This window comes from Pelophylax lessonae (assembly GCF_965119305.1).
Source record: "Pelophylax lessonae genome assembly, chromosome: 2".
Taxonomy (NCBI): Eukaryota; Metazoa; Chordata; class Amphibia; order Anura; family Ranidae; genus Pelophylax; species Pelophylax lessonae.
Window position 1 is genome coordinate 8188924 of NC_138769.1, and position 24241 is coordinate 8213164.

The 24241-nt window shown below is 47.0% G+C and overlaps 1 protein-coding gene and 1 pseudogene across 2 annotated transcripts in view; one reads left to right on the forward strand and one right to left on the reverse strand.

Annotated features, from left to right (window-relative positions):
- LOC309545902 overlaps window positions 1-24241 on the reverse strand; it is a 1177957-nt pseudogene that overhangs the window by 536148 nt on the left and 617568 nt on the right. The window lies entirely within an intron of this gene.
- Window positions 430-16210, forward strand: TRIM45 (tripartite motif containing 45). The gene is made up of 6 exons (XM_082248565.1): window positions 430-948; window positions 8287-9023; window positions 12118-12232; window positions 13737-13851; window positions 15852-15978; window positions 16063-16210. The coding sequence occupies exons 1-6, from the start codon at window positions 557-559 to the stop codon at window positions 16206-16208; spliced, it is 1632 nt and encodes a 543-aa protein (XP_082104691.1). The 5' UTR covers window positions 430-556; the 3' UTR covers window positions 16209-16210.

Here is a 24241-nt window from a genome sequence, read left to right on the forward strand (position 1 = left end):
CTGTTGGACCTAGTGACCTCTCTTAGGATCTCCTGTTGGACCTGATGACTTCTCTTAGAATCTCCTGTTGGACCTGATGACTTCTCTTAGGATCTCCTGTTGAACCTGGAGACCTCTCTTAGGATCTCCCGTTGGACCTAGTGACCTATCTTAGGATCTCCTGTTGGACCTATTGACCTCTCTTAGGATCTCCTGTTGGACCTATTGACCTCTCTTAGGATCTCCTGTTGGACCTATTGACCTCTTTTAGGATCTCCTGTTGGACCTATGGACTTCTCTTAGGATATCCTGTTGGACCTGGTGACCTCTGATAGGATGTGTGGTATCTAGTGACCTCTCTTGGTATCTTCTGCTGAATTTGATGACCTCTTCAAGGATCTTGTGCTGTGATCTAGTTGATTTTTCTCTTCTACTATTTCATTCCCATTCAGCACCTTGGGAAAGGATCTGACCCGGATAGATTTTGGATCTTAGGTTTTCATTTTGTTCGCTTCTATCACTCCGGCCTTGTTGCCTTTTTTTCTGAAAAATTTAACAGAATTTTGTGTTGGATAAGATGGCGAAGTCTGGTGCTCTGGATGAGATTTCAGCGGAGCTCCGGGCACACTGCCCACAGTGCCAGGAGATGTTCTCGGACCCCCGGGTGCTGCCTTGCCTGCATACTCTCTGCTTGGACTGCCTGAGCAAGCTGGAGTCCTTCACCACCATGGAGAGGGGGCAGAAACAAAGGAGCCTCCTGTGCCCGGTGTGCGATTCAGAGGTGGCGCTGCCAGCGGGGGGTGTGCAGAATTTCTTACCCGACATGCTGGCGCAGACGGAGGTGCTGCGGGAACGGCTGCGGAGTGGAGGGCACCAGATGCCATGTGACCTGTGTGCGGATGGGAAGGGCGAGAGACGCTGCCAGGAGTGCAAGATCAACATGTGCGAGTTCTGCTGCCAGGCACACAGGTGAGCAGGAAGGGGGAGCCATGGACACATAAACCGCAGGAACCGATGCAAATATTCAGATTATGTAAAACAAAATAACTTCATCATGCCTTGTTAAAGTTTAAGTCCAACCACATTTTTTTTCTAGTTCTGGTTGGAATGGGGAAGGATAAGAACCCCTGTCAGGTTTTACTCAGGGGCGGACGTACAGGGGTCGCCATGGCCCCCTGTATGTATAGAGAGGAGGAGACCGAGCGACCAAACGCAGCGGAGACTGGAGCTCCCCGATCCTCAGCGAGTTACACACACACGGCAGCTGGTCTCTCTCCCCAGCTGCCTGTGTGTGAGTGCAGAGAGCAGAGACAAGCACTGAAACCGCCCCTCCCCCTTCCTGTGTGTTTCCTGTACAGTACACGGAGGAGAGGAGGCGGGAGCAGCTCTCTCCACTCTGCAACAGCGCTGCTCTGATCTGAGGTCTGTGATGTTTAACTACTACTAACTTGCAAGGAGGAGGGGGGGGGGATGTATGGAGATGGAGGGGTGTGTAAAGCTGGGGGGGATGTATGGAGATGGAGGGGTGTGTAAAGCTGGGGGGGATGTATAGAGATGGAGGGGTGTGTAAAGCTGGGGGGGGGTGTATGGAGATGGAGGGGTGTGTAAAGCTGGGGGGGGGATGTATGGAGATGGAGGGGTGTGTAAAGCTGGGGGGGGTGTATGGAGATGGAGGGGTGTGTAAAGCTGGGGGGGGGATGTATGGAGATGGAGGGGTTTGTAAAGCTGGGGGGGGGGGATGTATGGAGATGGAGAGGTGTGTAAATCTGGGGGGGGTGTATGGAGATGGAGGGGTGTGTAAAGCTGGGGGGGTGTATGGAGATGGAGGGGTGTGTAAAGCAGGGGGGGATGTATGGAGATGGAGGGGTGTATAAAGCTGGGGGGGGTGTATGGAGATGGAGGGGTGTGTAAAGCTGGGGGGGGGGGGTGTATGGAGATGGAGGGGTGTGTAAAGCAGGGGGGGTGTATGGAGATGGAGGGGTGTGTAAAGCTGGGGGGGGTGTATGGAGATGGAGGGGTGTGTAAAGCAGGGGGGGATGTATGGAGATGGAGGGGTGTATAAAGCTGGGGGGGGGGGTGTATGGAGATGGTGGGGTCTGTAAAGCTGGGGGGGTGTATGGAGATGGAGGGGTGTGTAAAGCAGGGGGGGTGTATGGAGATGGAGGGGTGTGTAAAGCTGGGGGGGTGTATGGAGATGGAGGGGTGTGTAAAGCAGGGGGGGGATGTATGGAGATGGAGGGGTGTGTAAAGCTGGGGGGGGGGCTTGTATGGGGATGGAGGGGTGTGTAAAGCTGGGGGGGGTGTATGGAGATGGAGGGGTGTGTAAAGCAGGGGGGGTGTATGGAGATGGAGGGGTGTGTAAAGCTGTGGGGGGATGTATGGAGATGGAGGGGTGTGTAAAGCTGGGGGGGGGGATGTATGGAGATGGAGGGGTGTGTAAAGCTGGGGGGGGGATGTATGGAGATGGAGGGGTGTGTAAAAGGGGGCACGCAGTGGTCAGTCTGCATTGAAAGGGGGCACGCAGTGGTCAGTCTGCATTGAAAGGGGACACGCAGTGGTCAGTCTGCATTGAAAGGGGGAAAGCAGTGGTCAGTCTGCATTGAAAGGGGACACGCAGTGGTCAGTCTGCATTGAAAGGGGACACGCAGTGGTCAGTCTGCATTGAAAGGGGGCAAGCAGTGGTCAGTCTGCATTGAAAGGGGGCATGCAGTGGTCAGTCTGCATTGAAAGGGGGCACGCTGTGGTCAGTCGGCATTGTAAAGGGGCAAGCAGTGGTCAGTCTGCATTGAAGGGGGGCACGCTGTGGTCTCTCTGCATTGAAAGGGGGCACACTATACCTTGATTACTGAAGGCCCCTTTCACACTTTTGTGACCTCAAAGTCACGCAATTTTTTACAGCGTTTTTTGCCGCAAAGCAATGCCTATTACATTTATGCATACATTCTGTACGGCCCCCGAATGATGTTACAAAAATCCAAATGGCCCTTGGCAGAAAAAAGGTTCCCCACCCCTGCCCTAATGCATCATCACTATGCTGTACAATGCACACAATTGTGGGGTGGTATTAGTGCAGCCCCATTCACCAGGGGGTATACCAGCCACAGCATGTGTCCACTTCCAGCTGCTGCCTCTGCAGCTACAGGGTGAACAGCTGGGGTTGGTAAAAACACAGTTAAAGTGTGTGGTTTCACCACCCCTCAACCTCACATGTGAACAGGCCCTTGGTTCACATCTGTGCAGCTGTGTGCTGTGTATAGGGCAGCAAATTAATTTTAGTGGGCCGCCCCACAGAAACGCAGGGGAAAAAATTTCCTTTATTTCTTTTTTAATTGTGCTGCAGCAAAAATGCACCATGTTTGCCAATGTGTAGGGGTACCATTAAGAATGAATGACACCCCTGCATGTTTGTCTGCGTGTAAGGAACACGTGCAATTTTGTGCGTATTCTGTGACACGGAGTAATGTGAACCAAGCCTTAGACTGGGGGGCCTCCAGACTGAAAACTTTAAAGATGCCCTCACTGGAAAAAGATAGAGAAACACCGGCATAGAGGAACCCGTCTCTCCATTTTCCTCCTGCAGCCGCTGAATGCCTGGGGGAGGGAGAGGAGGAGAAGCGGGGGGAAATGAAGAGATTGGTTCCTTTATATGAAGCTACCTCCACAGCTCCTCCTATGCAGCTTCTTTCTGCTGCCCCCCCTTGTCCCTACAGCTCGGCAAGGTCCCCCCTTCCCCTCTCCCACTGGCTGCTTCAGGGAATCTGTCAGGATAAAGCCTTTTCTGAATGGAGAGTCAGTGATCCATACCGATCACTGACTCTGTCTATTCATAACTGAAACATAGTAAACTGTATTTACAATGCTTCACTATGTGAATGAATGGGAAGCTCTGTACAGAGCTATTCCTATCCATTTATTCAGAGAAGGAGATGGACAGCTGTGTCTCAAAGGTGGAATATCAGGGGTCTGTTTAGACTCCTGATATTTCTCCTAAAAAATTGTAAAAAAATATTTAAAAAAAATAATATTGTAAAAACAATAAAAATGAATAAAGCAAATGGTAGAAAAATGTAATTAAAATAAAAAACTACTGACACCAATGGCAGAACTACCACACAAACATTGCACTTGCGACCGGCCCTGGCGTTCCGCCACCAGGCTGGGAGGGAAGGGCCCCGTCCGGGGGGCTCTTTATGGTTTCTTGGATTGGGCCCCTGAAGGTTCTAGTTACGCCACTGGTTTACTGCTATCCTGGGCTTCCATTAGAGAGATATCCATGAAATGTGGGGGAAGTACGGGAGTGATTTCGGGATGTAGGCCAGGCAGTGCAGACTCCGTCTATCTATATATAGTGCAGGAGGTGGAGGCCTTGAGGTGCAGGACATTTGATATTCGGCAGCTCAATATTGTTCCTGCTAAAGAGTGTTATGTGCATGACGAGGGTACAGTGCATGGAAAGGACTGGAAATCCCTGACAGATTTAATGTGGACCAGAGTTCTGGGCACTTTTTTTTTTTTTTAAGGAGATAACCTAGCAAGACCCCCATTGAACAGTGAGGAATGTTTGATGAAAAATATAATACAAATATCACTTTAAAAATATAAACTTATCCTAGCTTTTTGGTTTCAGTAATGTGCAGTACAGAGGTCAGTAGTAACGCACATGGCAGAAGTCAGTAGTATGTAACACAGAGTGCAGGAATCAGTAGTAAGTACTGCAGAGTGCAGGGGTCAGGAGTAACGCAGAGTTCAGAAGTCAGTTGTAAGCGACACAGATTGCGGGGGTTGTAGTAATTAATGAACAATGCAGGGGTCAGTAGTAACACAGAATTTAGGGATCAGTAGTAAATAATAGTTTAGATGTCTGTGGTTCTGCTCTAATCCACAGCGTTCTGACACTCCTCCCTGCACACTGCTCCAATCAACAGCGTTCTGACACTCCTCTGTGCACACTGCTCCAATCAACAGCGCTCTGACACTCCTCCGTGCACACTGCTCCAATCAACAGCGCTCCGACACTCCTCCCTGCACACTGCTCCAATCAACAGCGCTCTGACACTCCTCCCTGCACACAGCTCCAATCAACATCGCTCTGACACTCCTCCCTGCACACAGCTCCAATCAACAGCGCTCCGACACTCCTCCCTGCACACTGCTCCATTTAACAGCGCTCTGACACTCCTCCAATCAACATTGCTCTGACACTCCTCCCTGCACACTGCTCCAATCAACAGCGCCCTGACACTCCTCCCAGAACACTGCTCCAATCAACAGCACTCTGACACTCCTCCCTGCACACTGCTCCAATCATCATTGCTCTGACACTCCTTCCTGCACACTGCTCCGATCAGGAGCACCCACATTGACACTTTGCCCTGCACAATGTACAGTGCATTAGAAGCTGTAGCAAGTCACATCGAGCCCACATAATTTCCTGATTGGAGGATGTCCAGCATCATCTAGCAATTAATCAACAGAGCTGACACGCTTCCTTGGACACTGCAACCAATAGCACCTCATTTCCTAGATGTGGGGTCCTTTGCATGCAAGTATAGCCTGTCTCGGTACACCCACTCATCCAGAAAAACATCCATCTATTGATACATTTTGACACCTACATAGTTCTCCCCAACAACCATCCACTGTTTGTATCAGGGCGAAGGGCTATTGAGAGAAGTACATAGGCTGGGTGCTATGATGTTTCCAGAAAGCTATGTACAGCACCCTGTTGGCCCCTCCCACCAGCAATCATCTGCCTGTTTTGCATAGAGAACTATAGAGACCCAGTGGCGACATCACTGGGACTAAAATAAAGTATGTATTTAACCACTTTAAGACCGCTCACAGTAATATTACTGCGGCAAAGTGGCTCGTTATCGTCTGACGACGTAGTACTACGTCGTCAGACACTCCCCCTTCTGGGCGGCGCTTGCGCGCCGCCGGAGGCTCGCTCCCGCTGTTTTCATTCACAGCGGGAGTCGGGCCAGAGGAGGAGCAGCGGCGATCGCCGCTGCTCTTACCCGATCGTCGGGGATCGAGTCTGGAGATCTGCCCGCTGTGTGTAAACACAGCGGGCGGATCTCCATAGTGACAGGGAGTGACAGATCGGACTGTTCAGCATAGCTGGACATCCGATCTGTCCATGACTCACACAGTCACCTCCCCCCCTACACGTCAGTAAGCACCAGGCATACATTAACCCCTCCCTCTCCAATAAAATTAACCCCTTCCCTGCCAGTGTCATTTTTACAGTAACAGTGCATATATATAGCACTGATTACTGCAGTAATGTCACTGGTACCCCCAAAAGTGTCAAAAATGTCAGTCAAGGGTCCGATCTGTCCGCCACAATGTCGCAGTCCCGCAAAAAAAATCGCAGATCGCCGCCATTACGCGTTAAAAAAAAAACACCAAAAATGACAGAAATCTTTCCCTTTGTTAGTAAACGCAATAACTTTTGCGCAAACCAATCAAAATACGCTTATTGCGATTTTTTTTTACCAAACATAGGTAGCAGAAAACAAATTGGCCAAAAAATTTTAAAAAAATTGGTTTTTACATCTTTTTTGGGGGGAATTTCATATAAAAAAATGTTAAAAATATTGTTATTTTTTCAAAATAAACGCTCTTTTTTTGTTTATAGCGCAAAAAGTAAAAATCGCACAGGTGATCAAATACCACCAAAAGAAAGCTCTGTTTGTGGGAAAAAAAGGACGTAAATTTTGTTTGGGTACGGCATCGCACGACCGCGCAATTGTCAGTTGAAGTTGCACAGTGCCGAATCGCAAAAAGTGGCCTGGACGGAAGACAGCAAAATCCTCCGGTGGTAAAGTGGTTAAAATGGAAATCTTGTATTTAAAATAATTATTGTGTTGAAAAAAAGATTAAACATCAGCTTAACCCGAAAGATGGCTACAGCGCGACTTCCAGTACTGGGAGGGTGCCCATGGACTTTCTTTTGTGATCACACTGCCTACATGCCCCCTGTGGCGCATGTGCGACGTGTTGTGATTGCCGAGTCATTCAGACTAAGCTGATCACAGATCTGGGTAAAGACCCAATGACAGCGGCCTTTTACCACCTGATCAGCTGTAAGCCAATAACAGCTGACCACAGGAGGTACAAACAAGCCGGTTATCGACTTTCCTCTCCTCACGCTGACAGCATGAGGTGAGAAGAAGAGAGTTGGTTAACCGGCTTGTGTTAGGGACATGTACACTGATAATCAGTGCACTGATTATCAGTGCAGTCCAAATGGTGCCCACCAGTGCTGCCAATGTGTGCCCACCAGTGCCACCTATCAGTGCCCATCAGTGCTGCCAATCAGCGCCTCCGCATCAGTGTCAACTATCAGTGCTGCCTACCAGTGTCACCTCTCAGTGCCCTTCAGTGCCACTTATCAGTGCCATCTCATCAGTGCCCATCGGTGCAGCCTCATCAGTACACATCAGTGAACCAGAAAAATTACCTGTTTGCAAAATTTTATAATAAACTATGAAAACTGTTTTTTTTTCAAAAATGTTTGGCCTTTTTTCGTTTGTTTAGCACAAAAAAGAAATAAAATCCCAGTGGTGATTAAAAACCACCAAAATAAAGTTCTATTTGTGTGAAAAAAATTATAAAAAATTCATATAGGTACAGCATCGCATGATCGCGCAATTGTCATTCAAAGTGTGGCAGCACTGAAAGCTGAAAATTGGCCTGGGCAGGAAGAGGGTAAAAGTGCCCAGTAGAGGCACGTGGTTAAAAAAAAAACAAAAGAGGCTTTTTCTGACCAAAAGCAGCAATCGTACACCAATAAGGCGGATGAGGATAACACCAGGAAGGGTGTATCTGTACACTGCGGAGTGCTGGGTGTCTGTGGGTGTGGTGGTCTCTGTGCGGTAGGTGGCGCGGTACTCCGAGGAATGCAAACCCGGCTACACAGAATACAAACTTCCCCTTTCTCACACACATACAACTTCTGCTTCATTATAAATAATACTGCGCCATTTCATCTCCTACTAACAGGAAATATTACTAAACTGTAACTTTGTTACAAAAATAGTTGACTCACCATGAAGCATATTTTTTATTTGCATATTTTTATTGCAACAAAACATATAAATTATTGTAGAATTATTGTATGACAGACTTGTTTCTTAAAATTGTATTTTTCATAGCAGCCATCTTTCTTCGATATTTGATGTGTCTCTGACCCCGAATAAGCATGCGGCCAGTGAAGGTCCTGGATACCCATGCTTGTTCTGGGTTGGTGAGGATTGAGTGGTAGAAGGACATTAATGGTTATTTTATTCTCTCTCCACACAGGCGGCAGAAGAGAACAGCAGCTCATTGCTTGTTGCTCCTCAGGGACCTTCCTCCCGGCTCCTCGCTCTCTCCGGCTCCATACTGTTCTCTCCATCCATTGGAGGAGCTGGGCTTATTCTGTGAGGTCTGTGCGGTTCCCTCATGCCGAGATTGTGCTTTCCTCAGGCACCATGGACATGAGCTGCGCCCCGTGGTGGAGGTGGTGGTGAAGCACAAGGAGCAGCTTCGAGGGGTCCTAACAAAGACGGATCCTCAGCTGGAGGACCTGGAGAAGACTCTGCATGCTGTATACAGGGTGGGGGAGGACCTGAGACAGAGGGCAGATATTCTGCGGAAGGAGGTAGAGGTCTTCACTGAAGGGTATATACAGGCGGTCCAAGAGCACAGACTCCGCCTCCTGCGTGATATTGATGAGGAAGTTCATCGGAAGGAACAAGCCTTGAACCTACAGAGAGCTCGGGTCAATCAGCAACTCTCAGACCTCCGTACTGCCACCAGCTTCACCCGGGGCCTCCTGCACTGCGGGCCTGACCACCATATTGTGCGCGCCAAGGTCCTGGCACTGAGCCGCCTCAAAGATCTCAGCCATGGGGATCGAAGCAAGGCGGAACAAGTGGAGCCTGTCAGTATCCGATTCAGTCCGCTGGAAGAGGCGGGGCTGTGCCGAGGCTACCAAGTGTACGGTGCGGTGCAAAGAGGAGGGGTCGACCCCGAGAGGTGCGAGGTCAAAGGGCCAGGTGAGATTTCTGGGACTCTGCTTCAAAAGTGTGGAAAGGAGAAGTTATCAACCAATCGGATTCTTGGTTTAAAGCCTGATTGAAGTCTTCTCTTTATAGTCCTTTCCCCAGCATAGTAGGATTTATGGCTGATTTTTGCATAGAAATGTCTTAAAATAGCTGTTATCATTGGTGTAAACCATTGGTGGAAATGCGATTTCCTGCCCTCCCACTTCAACGCTCTGTGCTGGCAGAGCTGAGTAACAACCACACCCCTCATCACAGCCACACCACTCGGCTCAGTGTTCTTGTATAGCAGAGAAGGATGGGGGGAGGGTACTTTATGTCTACCTAAAAATGTATAAATTGTGTGTAGCGCTCACCCCTGTAAAGAGTCCGCTGTTTTGATCCTTCCCCAGTTAGTGTACTAGTAGCCAGACACACAGCCGCAGTCACTCTTCATGCTCAGTAAACAGTCTAGGGGTATCCTTTTCCTGGTGTTTTATTAAACTTGAACCTGGATGGGTGCAGGATCAGTGTGGAATACTCCTGTTAGGCAAAGTACTCACTTGAGGATACTTCTCATTTCCTCAGAACTTCCTAGCACAGTCCTTACAGCAATGTATGGAATGAACTACACAGGGAAACCATAGGAAATATCTAGCTTTGAGCACAGGCTGACACTGAATCTAAAGCAGGGGTCTCCAAACTTTCTAAACAAAGAGCCAGTTTACTCTTCTTCAGACTTAGGGGGGCCGAACTGTGGCTACTGGGAGTAGAAAAAGTCCCAGCATCCATGGAATAAACAATGCCCCATCTTTGGTTTTCAGTGCGCGGATTAGTGCCCCATCTTTGGTGTTAGTGGGAAGAATAGTCCCCCATCATTAGTATCAGTGGGAGGAATAGTGCTCCATCATTGGTGTTATTGGGAAGAATAGTGCCCCATCATTGGTATCAGTGGGAGGAATTGTGCCTCATTGTTGTTCTAATTGGGAGGAATAGCTCCCCATCAGTGGTATCAGTGGGCCCAATTGTTGGTGTTGTTGAGAGGAATTGTGCCCCATCTTTGATGTCATTTGAAATGACCCAGCATTGGCGTCATTGGGAGTTATTCTGCCGATTCATTGGTGTCAGTGGGGGAAATTATGCCCCATTGTTGGGATCAGTGAAGGAAAATAGTACCCCAAGGGCCAGGTAAAAGCAAGCAAAGGGTAACATCTGGCCCCCAGACTGCAGTTTGGAGACCACTATTCTAGAGGGACAGCAGCAGCACACAGTCACTGGGATCTCACACATCAGTCTGTGCTCACGAATGTACCTAGATATTTGGATGCCTCATTCCAATATCAGCCAGACATGCCTTCCGTGAACTCTCCAAACCAGATCTTCAAAAGAAATTTCTGCATCAACCCCAGCAAAATTCAGTAGAATAGGCCAACAGCTAACCCATCTGGGGCCTCGATGATCAGAAGAAAAGCATACCGTGTTTCCCTGAAAGTAAGACCTACCCTGAAAGTAAGACCTAGTGTTATTTTTGGGGATGGCTGCAATATAAGCCCTACCCCGAAAATAAGCCCTAGTTTAGTGTATGAAAAATCCTAGGATGCACTTTATTAGCGTTTTAAATAATGTCCAGTGTGTTTTTGTAAAATAATACTGTGAAATACCTTCCTCCCATCGCCGCTCTGCTCTCAACCGATTCCCTGCTGTCTTTCTCCACTTATAGCTGTCAGAGGGGGATCTCAGCCCCTCCTCTCTACAGTGTACACAGAAGAGCCGGGTGTTCGATTAGAATTGTGGGAAATACCTTCGGTACATCAGCGTTTCCGTAACCCCCAGCTGTCGGCCAGGGAAAAGAGGACAGCAGAGCGGCAGATCAGCTAAACCTATTCTAATATACCCGGCTCTTCTGTGTACACTGCAGAGGGGAGGGGCTGAGATCCCCCTCTGACAGCTATGAGAGGAGAAAGACAGAAGAGAGCAGGAGATTAGCTGAGCACAGAGCAGCTATGTACCGTAATGAAGGTATTTTACACAATTGTATTACAAAAACACTCACTGGACAGTATATAAAACACTAATAAAGTGCATCCTAAGATTTTATATACACTAAACTAGGTTTACACAGGATTTCTGGCAGGCAGGGAGGGCAGAGAGGGACAGAACATTACAGCTAAGACCTACCCTGAAAATAAGCCCTACTGTATCTTTTGGTGCCAAAGTTAATATAAGACCCGGGCTTATTTTCGGGGAAACACGGTAGCTGGACTGCCTAGAAGGGCAGCAGCCCTTCAGGCTGGGATCTTCTCCTTTTGAAGAACCCCTCTGCTCGAGGCCTCAAACTATTTATGCTCCCTCCCACCCACCTACTGGACACCCTTCCCCAGGGTTTGGCTGGGACAACATAAATATTCACGCTGCCTTTTAGACTCTCCCAGCCCATTACATTCCAGAACCCTCCAGAAGGCAGGGGGAAGCAGTAAAATCTGCAACCAGAATCTGAGACACAGAACAGCCCACAATTATCACAAACTGCTCAACTGATTACAGAGGAGCTAAAACTAAATTGACCTAACCAACTAGCAACCTAACTAGGAGGGTGCTACATGTGTGAAGCAACAAACACAAAAGTAATCTAAGAGCAAAAATGCCTCAAACAAACATACCCTTTCAGTGGCCCCAAATAACCATATCCAGCTGGTATGCATATGCAGAATCTGAATTTCACCAAACTCACCGTGGCTGTACAAAATGGTCACACTATGTACCAGCCCTGAGCCCACCCTCTGGAGGCCACACCGGCTGATTCAGCACTTGGATTACTGGCATGTGTTTTTTTGCGTCACACAATTTATATGTTTGTATTGCGTTTTGGTACCTATTTGACTTATATGGCACTTTTTTCACAATTATTATTTGATACACATTTATCTGGAGTGTTGGTGATATTGTATCTTCTAATCTGATACACAATCACTTCAACCACCCACAAGTCCCTTCGAGGTCCAGTTTTGTGAGGAGTAAAGCTTCATATTTGGACATTACCCCTCACTTAGACGCAGAGATATATTGACGTCATATTGCACTGCTCAATGTACATTATCTGTATCTCCAGGTTTTCACTCGGGGTCATTGGGTGCTCTATGTAGCTTCACCCTCATCTGTAAGAACAAATTGGAGGAGCCGAGGGAACAGCCGAGAGTCACTGTGCTACACAAGGAGTCCGGCAGGTGAGAGGACACATAGGTCAGCTCTGTCCTGGTTATACTGATGTGAACATACAACCCAACTGGGGACATCAGTATTAGAGGTCCAGGGAGATGAGATTTTAGTTTTGTAGGTCCAGGGAGATCAGATTCCAGTAATGGAGGTCCAGGAAGAAGAGTTCCAGTTTTGGAGGTCCGGGGAGATCAGATTACAGTATTGCAGGCCCAGCGATGGCCAGATTAGATGGGATATAAAAGAGACATTGCCAGCACTGACCATCCTTAATGAGACCCAGTCATTAGACCGGAACAGAATAACTTGAGCAATGTTAGTCTCTTACCAGGCTCAGGGCGTGCTCTTATGGGTCTCTTCTCTGAAAAGTCAAGTTCAATCAGATAGTAATAGCAGTTGCTGTTATCCCGCTCTTTCAATCCTGCTGAGACAGTCCCTCTTTTCCTTCCTTACAAGTGGTGAGAGTGGTCTCTAGTACAGTCTGATCACACCAAGAATCCAAATCACACCTCACACTGTGAAATCAGCAGTTCCTTCCAATTGTGGTCAGCTATGGCAGGGATCTGTTCAACCAGCAGTAGCAGCCCAGTCTTTTTCCCACATATCTGTTTGCTTCCAGCCAGTCCCCTCCCCTTTCCTCGCCAGCCTACAGACTCCTTCCCCTTGCTCTGTTGCATCAGCCAATCACCTCTAGGATTTAATTATACCAAGTCAAGATGGCTCCTCCCTCAATTGGAGACACTGGATAGATGAGCATTGCACAGTGGCCTCCTTAAAGATGGCTGCTGCACTTCCCCATTAATGAATACTCAGTTTAACCCTGTTCACACTGCAGAAGGATAATACAGCAGCAACAAAGGAACAAGTTCCACAGTAGCTATCAGCTACAGTCCAGGTTCCATGTGCATGCAATGTATTTCATGCATACTTTTACCCTGTAAAAGCCTCCCTTGTATAGACATCCAAAAGCCGTGAGACTGCTCCTGGGTGCCTCCATCTTGCAGTTCCTCCCCTTACTGTGCTGACTCTTCCCCTACTTTGCAGCCCCTCCCTTGACTGTACAGACCCTCCCCCCAATGTGCAAAACCTGCCTCTCTTATGCAGACCCTCCCCCTCTTGTGCAGACCCACTCCTGACTGTACAAGACCCTCCCCCTAATGTGCAGAACATGCCTCAATTATACGGACCCTCCCCCTAATGTGCAGAACATGCCTCAATTATACGGACCCTCCCCCTAATGTGCAGAACCTGCCTCAATTATACGGACCCTCCCCCTAATGTGCCTTGATTGTGCAGACCCTGCTTCTACTGTGTAGACCCATTTGCCACTACGGGGACACTCCCCCGAATGTGCAAACCCTCCCTCTATTGTGTGCACCCTTATCCTACTGTGCAGACCCACCACCTACTGTTTGGACCCCAACCCTTACAACAAAGACCTTTTTCCTACAGTGAGGACCCACAATTCTACTGTGCTGACCATCCTGTAAATGTTTTATGTGTTCTGTCTGGCAGAGCTCTCCAACCCTCCATCCAGGATAACCATGATGGAACCTACCAGATCTCCTACACCCCCACAGAGGTGGGACAGCTGTCGGTCAGTGTCTGTGTAAAAGGCCGTCACATCAAGGTGAGACAATGGTGTTCTTTGTCACATGACCCATCCCCCCCCCCCCCCCCCCGATAATCATGCCTCCTCTGGGTCAGATACAAAAGACTCAAACTAATGCAACTATGTAATTATTAATACATCATTACATGTATTTTTAAAAACAAGGAGTTTAACCACTTGCCAGTTCTTGGAGGCCATTATACGATGGCCTCTTGTGATCACACCCGTCATGTGCTCGCTTCTGGACCCAGGCGGTGCGCTATGTGTTTGCAGTGTCCTCCAGACACTGCCGAACACAAATTGAGGTAAAGAGCCAATCAGCAGCCCTTTACCACGTGATCAACGGTGTTCAATCACAGCTGAGCACAATGTCAACAGAAGCCAGGTACTGGCACTCTTCCCCTCTCCTTCTCATGCAATCAGCGTGTGGAGGAGAAGAGAAAAGAGTCGGTAATCGGCTTCTGCAAAAGTGCATCCACCACTGCTGGCAGTCGGTGCCCACTGCTGCCAATCAGTGCCTACTTCTGCTGCCAATCGTTGCCCACTACTGCTGCCAATCGGTGCCCACCAGTATCTCCTCATCAATGTTACCTATCAGTGCCGCCTACCAGTGCCCATCAGTGCTGCCTACCAGTGCCCATCAAAGCCACCTACCAGTGCCCTTCAGTGCCACCTATCAGTGCAGCCTCATCAGTGCCTGTTCATCAGTGCAGCCTCATGAGTGCCCATCAGTGCGGCCATATCAGTGCCCATTAGTGCAGCCTTATGAGTGCCCATCAGTGCAGCCTCATCAGTGCCCAGAGTAACATTTTATGACAAACTATGAAAACCTTTTTTTTTTCAAAATTTCAAATTTTTTATTTGTTTATTTAGCAAAAATTAAAACCCCCCAGTAGTGAATAAATACCACCAAAAGAAAGCTCTATTTGTGTGAATAAAATGATAAAAATGTCATATGGGTACAGTGTTGCATGACCGCTCAATTGTCATTCAAAGTGCAACAGCGCTGAAAGCTAAACATTGGTCTGGTCAGGAAAGGGGGTGAAAGGGCCCGGTAGGCAAGTGGTTAAGTCCCTTTATTTCACTTAGGATCAGCCTCTTGAAGTCCCTGTACAGCAGAACTCAGCCCCTGTACAGCAGAACTCAGCCCCTGTACAGCAGAACTCAGCCCCTGTACAGCAGAACTCAGGCTAGGGAAGGGAGAAGCAGCACAAGGAGCCAATCAGTTCATGTGCTGACAAGAAGCGGGCGGCATCTCTTACATCAAGCTCCTCTCCCCCTGCAGCACCAATCACCAGCTGACAAAATGCATCTCCTGCTGTGTAAAGTGACACTTGCAGAAAGTCTACAAGTGTCACCTAGTAATACAGTATAATAATGTGTTGTTACATTGTGTTTACTATTTCATTCATATGTATTGTAGATCAGAGGCATGACCTTTCATCTGTATGTGACATCACTTAGTGGCCCCATTCACACCAGTGACCCTTGCTGAACACATGTGACCTGACACCATAGAGAGTAAGGCATTTGACCTTCTCTATGCGTTAGGGCTGCGCTGGAAATAGCCGATGCAGCCCCATCGCATTCAGAAACTTCACGTTTTTTTTTTATTTTTTAATGTATTGCCATTTAACCTTTGACCCTCAGTTAACCCTAATCAGTCCTAATTACCATAGAAACATGATGGCAGAAAAAGACCAAGTAATCCAATATCTCCTTCCTCACCTTCTCGCTTTAGCTAACATTTGTCATTTTGTTATTTCTATTTTTTTTTTACCATTATTCTTTTTTTTTTTTTATATACATAAAAAAAAATGTGGAAAAAAAAAAGCAAAAACGAAAACTTTTTTTTCCATTTGCAAATAACTTTTTACCAGAAACATCCATGTCATTCTAATCATACAGAACAAATTGTATACTTTCTATTTACAGTAAAACTTTTTTCCTTTGTTCCATAGGGGGTGTTCAGGTAAGAAGAGTTGAAGGGGTTAACACCTGTTACTATCTCCCCCCAGGGATCCCCCTTTAATGTGACAGTGAGAGGCACCCTGCGTTCCCACCCTGGCATCTACCACTGCTGTACGTTCTGCTCCAGTGGAGGTCAGAAGGACGCTCGTTGTGGATGTGGAGGCACAATGCCAGGTAATTGGATAGAGGGGGATATCTGCACCATGTTCCTCCTCACCGTGTCTCATGATTTCTCAAATCTCTGTCTCTTCTCCCTAGGAGGCTATCAGGGCTGTGGACACGGCCACAAGGGTCACCCTGGACATTCCCATTGGTCATGTTGTGGGTCCATACTGGAGAAGTCGGAGTGTAGTGGTGTGAAGGACTCGGCCCCCCGAAATTTACTCAGGACTGTCGCTCTATGAAAGGAGATGGGCCCATCAAGCTCTATCGGGAGGGGAACTCAGAAAAAGTCATGTAGAGCGTCAGCTCTTCTGTGTAGTAAATCTGGACAGGCAATGCAGCTTGTGGTCCTCATCCCAACTGGTAGAGGACACATTTATACCTGGATGAAGAACATGGTCCCTACTCCATTTGTGTGGTCAAAGGTGGGACACAGAGGATGGGGTTACTGTATGCCTCAATGAGGCACAAGGTTCCCACTCAGAGGCGTAACTAGAACCTTCAGGGCCCCGATGCAAGAAACCATGAAGGGCCCCCCCAGATCCCTGGCCGGGGCCCTTCCCTTCAAGCCCAGGGCTCTTCCCACTAATCCTGGGGCTCTTTACTCTCATTGCATGGCCTTTTATTACGGTCCCGCAGCAGGATCCTTTCACAAGTTCTGCAGTGGGCTCCCTTCCTGCAATCTTGGGGCCTCCCCACAGTGGTGCAATGCCAGGGCCCGGTCGCAAGTGTGACCTTTGCGATCCTGGAAGTTCACCCACTGGTTTGCTACCGGGCCCCCTGGAGCATGGGGCCCGGTAGCAATCGCAACCCCTGCAACCCCTGTAGTTACGCCCCTGTTCCCACTCCATTTGTGTGGTCAAAACAGGACACAGAATGGGGTTCTGCCTGGAATAAGCGCATGGTCCCCAATCCATTTGTGTGGTCATAGGCAGGACACAAAGGACACAGAGAATGGGGTTCTACCTGCATGAAGAACATGGCCCCCACTCCGTTTGTGTGGTCAAATGCAGGACACAGAGGATGGGGTTCTGCCTGGATGAAGAACATGGTCCTGGCCCCATTTGTGTGGTCCAATCCATTTGTGTGGTCAAAAGCAGTCCACAGAGGATAGGGTTATGCCTGGATGAAGAACATGGTCAGGATTCCATTTGTGTGGTCAAAATTCAGGACACAGAGGATGGGGTTCTGCCTGGATGAAGAACATGGTCCCACTCCATTTGTGTGGTGAAAGGCAGGACCCAACAGAAAGGGGAACTGCCTGGATGAATAACATGTTCCCATTCCATTTGTGTGGTCAGAAACAGACAGAAGACACAGAACATGAAGATTGGTCCTTCAAGTGTTTTTTCAACTGGCACTGTGCAATCTTCCTTTTCCTGATCAATGATTGGTTCCAATATGAGGGCTGACCAATGAAGCATCTGTGCATTTTCATTCACTAGCTTCAAAAGCTTATGGGCAGATCACAGAGCGACCAATCAGGATTCATCTTTTAGAGCCGGTTCACACTGAGGCGATCCGACTTGCCGGGGCGACCTGTGAAGTCGCGGTGCACAGCGCGCACCGCGACCTCGGAGCGACATGCACGGACTTTATATCATTGAAGTCAATGCAGGTCGCTCCGGGTCGCCCCAAAGTAGTACAGGACCATTTTTCTAAGTCGGAGCGACTTGTGTCGCTCCTATTAGAACGGGTCCTGTGCTAATCTATGGCAGGCGACCCAAGGCGACTTGCCAGGCGACCAAGTCGCCTGACAAGTCGCCCCAGTGTGAACCGGCTGTTACTGATCTTACTTCAATAAAATGAAATGCGTTTGGGAGGACACAGCCCTTTCACCCCTCGTACTTGGTCCCTTGTAAAGAGGGGGAGAGGGGGAGATGAATCATTTGGGGGGGTCTCTCTTTTTTCCTATCTTTTTTTTCTCTGAAAAAGTTTTGAAAACAGAAATCCACACAGAAGGAAAGGATAAGTCCATAAAATGTACGGGAACGACAACTACCAACATCCCACCACATACAATATGGTGTAGGCATAGAGACAAAGACACGGGGCTAACCCAAGAGGAAGAAGGAGTGGAAGGGAAATGGGAATGAGATAAGAGATACAATGTTATATTTAATAATATTATAATTATTAACCACTTTAGGCCGCTTTCACACTTGTGCGACTTGAAAGTCGCACGATTTTGCCACAACTTTACCGCGATTTTACCGCGATTTTGACTGAACTTGAAGCAATGTCTATGTCTTTGGACCTCAAAACGCATTAAAATCGGGCCAAAGTAGTGCAGGAACTACTTTGAAGTTGCTGCAACTTTAAGTTGCGCATGTATGAATGGGTATCATTGGAAAACATGGCAAACGACATGTCGTGCAACTCTGATGTCCAAAGTTGCATGACAAGCTGCACAAGTGTGAAAGGGCCTTAAGACTGTAAGGATTTACCCCCTTCCTGACCAGGCCCTATTTTGCGATTCAGCACTGCGTTACTTTAATGGACAATTGCGCAGTTGTGCGACGCTGTACCCAAATAAAATTTAAGTCCTTTTTTCCCACAAACGGGGCTTTCTTTTGGTGATATTTGATCACCTGTGCGATTTTTATTTTTTGCGCTTTAAACAAAAAAAGAGCGACAATTTTGAGAAAAAAAAACAATATTTTTCACTTTCTGCTATATAACATTCCCAAAATGGCCCTTGGAGCACCAGCTGCCACTGGATTTGGGGTATTTTTGACCCCAGATCTCTCAATAAAGAGGACCTGTCATCCTAATTTTTATTACAATGGATATTTACATACTCCCGCACTCCGCATGCATTGATGAGCCTAGTGATCAGGAACGCACGCAGAGTGCGGGAGTCAGGCCTAAACGCGGAGAGAAAGGTTTTTGGGGCATGGTGATTACACACTAGACATTTCTGCCTACAGAGCTGGTGCCGGTCAGGGCACATTTTAAAGTAAGCGCAACAACTGCAGGGTGGTGTATGTTAAAGGATCCTAAATAAATGGTGTTGCACTATTGGTAGATCGTTTGTCTTCCATGTGCATTTTTAACATCTTTTTGCTGATGAGAGAACGCAGCTACTCTAGCAATACTCTAGAAGTATTGCAGTGCATTGCTGTCCCTGGGGGCTCTGGTGAGTGCACTGCAGTCCCTGGGGGCTCTGGTGAGTGCATTGCGGTCCCTGGAGGCTCTGGTGAGTGCATTGCGGTCCCTGGAGGCTCTGGTGAGTGCATTGCGGTCCCTGGAGGCTCTGGTGAGTGCATTGCGGTCCCTGGAGGCTCTGGTGAGTGCATTGCGGTCCCTGGGGACTCTGGTGAGTGCATTGCGGTCCCTGGGGACTCTGGTGAGTGCCTTGCGGTCCCTGGGGGTTCTGGTGAGTGCATTGCGGTCCCTGGGGACTCTGGTGAGTGCCTTGCGGTCCCTGGGGCTCTGGTGAGTGCATTGCGGTCCCTGGGGGCTCTGGTGAGTGCATTGCGGTCCCTGGGGGCTCTGGTGAGTGCATTGAGGTCCCTGGGGGCTCTGGTGAGTGCATTGCGGTCCCTGGGGGCTCTGGTGAGTGCATTGAGGTCCCTGGGGGCTCTGGTGAGTGCATTGCGGTCCCTGGAGGCTCTGGTGAGTGCATTGCGGTCCCTGGAGGCTCTGGTGAGTGCATTGCGGTTTCACTTGCATGTGGTGGAACACTGGATTTATTTACAAGGAGCGCGAATACTTATAATAATAAGGAGGTGATTGGACTATACATACATTCACTATTATTTGGACTTTATTATTCATTTTCACCATTTGATTGAATGACACACATTTTCATTTTTGTCCTGTATATTGTCACTGGTTATATATTTTTTTCAGCACTTTGTGATTTATGTAATATATATATTTTGATTATGATTCATATCACTTAGGGATTCACAGTATATGGTTTGTGCTGTTTCAATACCCATGGGGACCGCATGCATATGTGGATTAGAGTATTAAACTCTTATAGAATTATTACCAATGTTTTTTTAATAATATGTATTGGTTTACATGTCATTTTATATATTTTAATCTTTTGTGGTATAGTTTTTTCCAGGGATACTATTAGACATAGAGATTATATCTTACTTATTTATTAGGATAGGGAAAGGTATCCCCCGTCCTCATAGGTGTGACAGCGCCTTCTCCCTAACATTTACCATTTGGTTCTGTGTTAATAATTTCCAACATCCTTGTCACAGCCTTTGTGACATCACATGAAGGCTGTATATACAATCTTATTCTCACTATCATATGTCTACCATCGTTATTGCTCATAAGGGTGCCCCCATCCCTACAAGCAGCGGGTGGAATGTTCTGAGCCCTCTTCACATGTTACTCCCTCTATTTATTTTGTTGATTCACAGATAATGGCTTTGTAAGTAGAATTATGTTTCATGGTTGAACATGCCAGTTTAAATTGAAATATGTGATACATATGTACTGTATACTGATCAGTCTTGGTCATGTAACTTAAAAAAGTAATTAGTTATAGTTATTTCTCCCAAAAAGTAACAGAGTTACATCAGTAAAAAAATAACTACAGGCATACCTCATTTTAAGTACACTCACTTTACATACACTCGCGAGTACGGACACAGCCTGGTCAGCTTGGCATGGCACTACTCCCAGTTTTTAACATTGGCGTCTATGGGAAATCTTGGTCAGCTTGACATGGCACTGCTCCCAAACCATAAGAGACAGGGATACCAAACTTATGGAGCACCGAGAGGGGACCCAGGACTATAACATATTCTATTTGTGGCCAGCCAGCTTGCCTAGGTAATCTACCATGTCATAGTTCTGAATCCCCTGAACATGCTCCCCAAGCTTGGTGTCCTTGTCACTTATGGTTTGGGAGCAGTGCCATGTCAAGCTGACCAAGATTTCCTATGGAGCTAGTGTATTTACATGCATTGAGAAATGAAAAAAGGTATTGCTTCACTTTAAGTACATTTTCGTTTTACATACATGCTCTGGTCCCATTGTGTACTTAAAAGTGGGGTATGCCTGTAATTACCAGGGAAAGTAACTATTGCATTACTTTAAAAAAATAATCAAATACAGTAAAACCTTGGTTTGAGAGCGCCTTGCAAGACAAGCAAATTTTTTAAATAAATTTTGACTTGATATACAAGCGATGTCTTGATATACAAGTAGCGTCATGACGGTCATGTATAAAAAAGAAGAGAGGCGCCTCTAAAGTGTAGCAATATGGTTACATTTAATGAATGTTCAATATTTAGCAACTCACATGGTTGATGATTAAAACAGGCACATCTAAGTATGCAGGCATCCGGGGTAAAGCTGTCCACATAGACCATCCTCTGCACAGCCATCTTCATCATCCCTTCCCCGCTGCACTCCACGAGTGATTCAAAGCCTCACTTTCAGATCTCTCTACTGCAGGCTATTCTTCCCGGTCACGATTTCAGACTGACAGTGGTGAGAGCCGGTGGTTCAGAAGATGGTTAGCTTTACCCCGGATGCCGGCATACTTAGATGTGCCTATTTTAATCATCAAACATGTGAGTTGCTAAATGTTGAACCTTCATTAAATGTAACCATATTGCTACACTTAGAGGCACCTCTCATCTCTCTTATATTCTGTAGCTCTGCTAGATTTTTCTTCTAATCCCCTTGGGAAGGCTGCATATTGTGGATGGACATTTTATGGTTACACAACCTATCACATTGCTTTAATCTTTGTATATAGACTATAAACCGAAGGACTTGTGGAACAAATTATCTGAGTTTCCATTATTTCTTATGGGGAAATTCGCTTTGATATAAGAGTGCTTTGGATTACAAGCATGTTTCCAGAACGAATTATGCTCGCAATCCAAGGTTTTACTGTATGTCAAATAACTTGTATGAGTGGTATTTGCTGAGTGGTACTGGCTGGCTGCGTGGTACACTGCCGGTGTATAGGGTGGGTAGGTAGGTGTATATAGGGGTCAGTGGGTGTATAGGGTGAGTAGGTAGGTGTATAGAAGGGTCAGTGGGTGTGTAGGTAGGTGTATATAGGGGTCAGTGGGTGTATAGGGTGGGTAGGTAGGAGTATATAGGGGTCAGTGGGTGTATAGGGTGGGTAGGTAGGAGTATATAGGGGTCAGTGGGTGTATAGGGTGGGTAGGTAGGTGTATATAGGGGTCAGTGGGTGTATAGGGTGGGTAGGTAGGTGTATATAGGGTTCAGTGGGTGTATAGGGTGGGCAGGTAGGTGTATATAGGGGTCAGTGGCTGTATAGGGTGGGTAGGTTGGTATATAAGGTGGGTAGGTAGATGTATATGAGGGGTGGTTGGTGGATGTACAGGTATAGTGCAGGGCTCTCACCGCTCTCACGGTTCCCCTCGGCCAGTCCGCTCTCCCTCTCCGCTCTCCTCCATGTCACAGATGCCAGTACCGCAGACAGCGCCAGCAGGGTCATAGAGGAGTGAGGAGGAATTACACTACTGCCATCTAGTGGCAGTAGATGTAATTGCGGTAACGCCGCTCAAGTAATGGGAACGGCGTTACCACGGGGGGAAAGTAATCAATTAGATTACTAGTTACCCACCATAGTAACGGCGTTAAGTAACGCCGTTTACTTTAACGCCGTTATTTCCAGCACTGATACTGATTACACTAACCCCCCTTCTTTTGTTCTATATAGAACTATTTCTCTTTACAATAACAATCTCCTGAAGAGGCGCGGTCGGCGCAAAACATGTTGAGCTAAGTTACATACCAACCATCGGACATGACACCCTATTGTTGGTTGCCCACCTACACCCACATGCAGTAATCTTTGTTGGTTAGGTCCTAGTATTGTTGTATTCTATGGGTGGGCTATCCAACATTGATGTTTAAGGTCCACAGAAGGGTTGGATATATATATGTAGCACTGCCCCCTTAAGGACTGCTGGATTTTCACACTTTCGGGTCCCCCCTGGGTTACCGTTAGCAACTTTGACATTCACAGTCTATCACTTTACTTCTTGGCTCAGTCAATAATTAGTCCAGGGGTATGTAGTTGTTTTATTTTATAAGTAAGAGATGGGAGAGGGGAATAGTGGGATACTCCAGATTAGCTATGCACAAAGTTTGGAGGACATCTATCTGTTGATACAGCCAGGCTGTTGATCCACCTTGCCACTTAGGTGGATTTAGGATTAAGTTTCTTTCCAGATGACTTGATGAACTAATGTTATCTTTAGGACACTCTCCTAGTATCCTCTTTCTTGACCACTAACACCCGTCCACTGACTATGCTACTCTAGGGTGGCCCCCCTCAGGTCAAGGCACTTGACCCGATCCCCTGTACTCACAATACTGTTTTTCTAGAGTCTCCATTGTCTCCCCCTCAGTCAGCTTTCCTGGACCTCTGGGTTCAGCACCATTCCTCTGGCCTGAGTCAGGACGACCTCCTGATGCCACGTGCAAATGCTACAGAGGACTCCACTGACAAAGACCCCGAGCACATGTGCTCCTGGCTTTTATACAGTATCCCAGCATGCACCGAGACAGCCTGTCTCTACAAATCACCAGGACTGTATCAAAGCCTATGTATCCATTGGTCGGGTTTCCTCCCACCGTCCAACAACCCTCCCTATTGGACCAGTGTGAAACACTCCTTGAGACTCAATAAATCACACACTGAGCAGACCTCACTCACAGATCCTGATCTCTGGTAGGCAGAAAGCAATGTCGATTTGCCTGCTGCTCCTCTGAGAGCCAAAAACTATACTCTCTCACTAGCACCTACCTAGGAGGGTGCTACATATATATGAAAAAAAGTTTTGAAATGTATTTTTCTTTTATTGGAATTGTTATATTTTAATGAAATTGTAATAAAATACAGTTTTTATACAAATTTAGCCTCCTGTGAGGTCGTGTTGTGCCACCAAAGTCCATTTTCTTTGCACTCTCGTTATTACATACTATAGGATGAAGCGTGGGTTAATATACTCTCATTATTACATATAGGATGAAGCGTGGGTTAATATACTCTCATTATTACATATAGGATGAGGCACGGGTTAATATACTCTAATTATTACATATAGGATGAGGCGCGGGTTAATATACTCTCATTATTACATATAGGATGAAGCGAGGGTTAATATACTCTCATTATTACATATAGGATGAAGCGTGGGTTAATATACTCTCATTATTACATATAGGATGAGGCGCTGGTTAATATACTCTCATTATTACATATAGGATGAGGCGTGGGTTAATATACTCTCATTATTACATATAGGATGAA

Bases quoted from the DNA above. Each gene is read 5' to 3' on its own strand.
- TRIM45 (XM_082248565.1), top strand. From the start codon at position 557: ATGGCGAAGTCTGGTGCTCTGGATGAGATTTCAGCGGAGCTCCGGGCA. The intron at 9,024-12,117 runs GTGAGATTTCTG...CTGTATCTCCAG, and splicing joins GTGCGAGGTCAAAGGGCCAG to GTTTTCACTCGGGGTCATTG. The intron at 12,233-13,736 runs GTGAGAGGACAC...TCTGTCTGGCAG, and splicing joins CTACACAAGGAGTCCGGCAG to AGCTCTCCAACCCTCCATCC.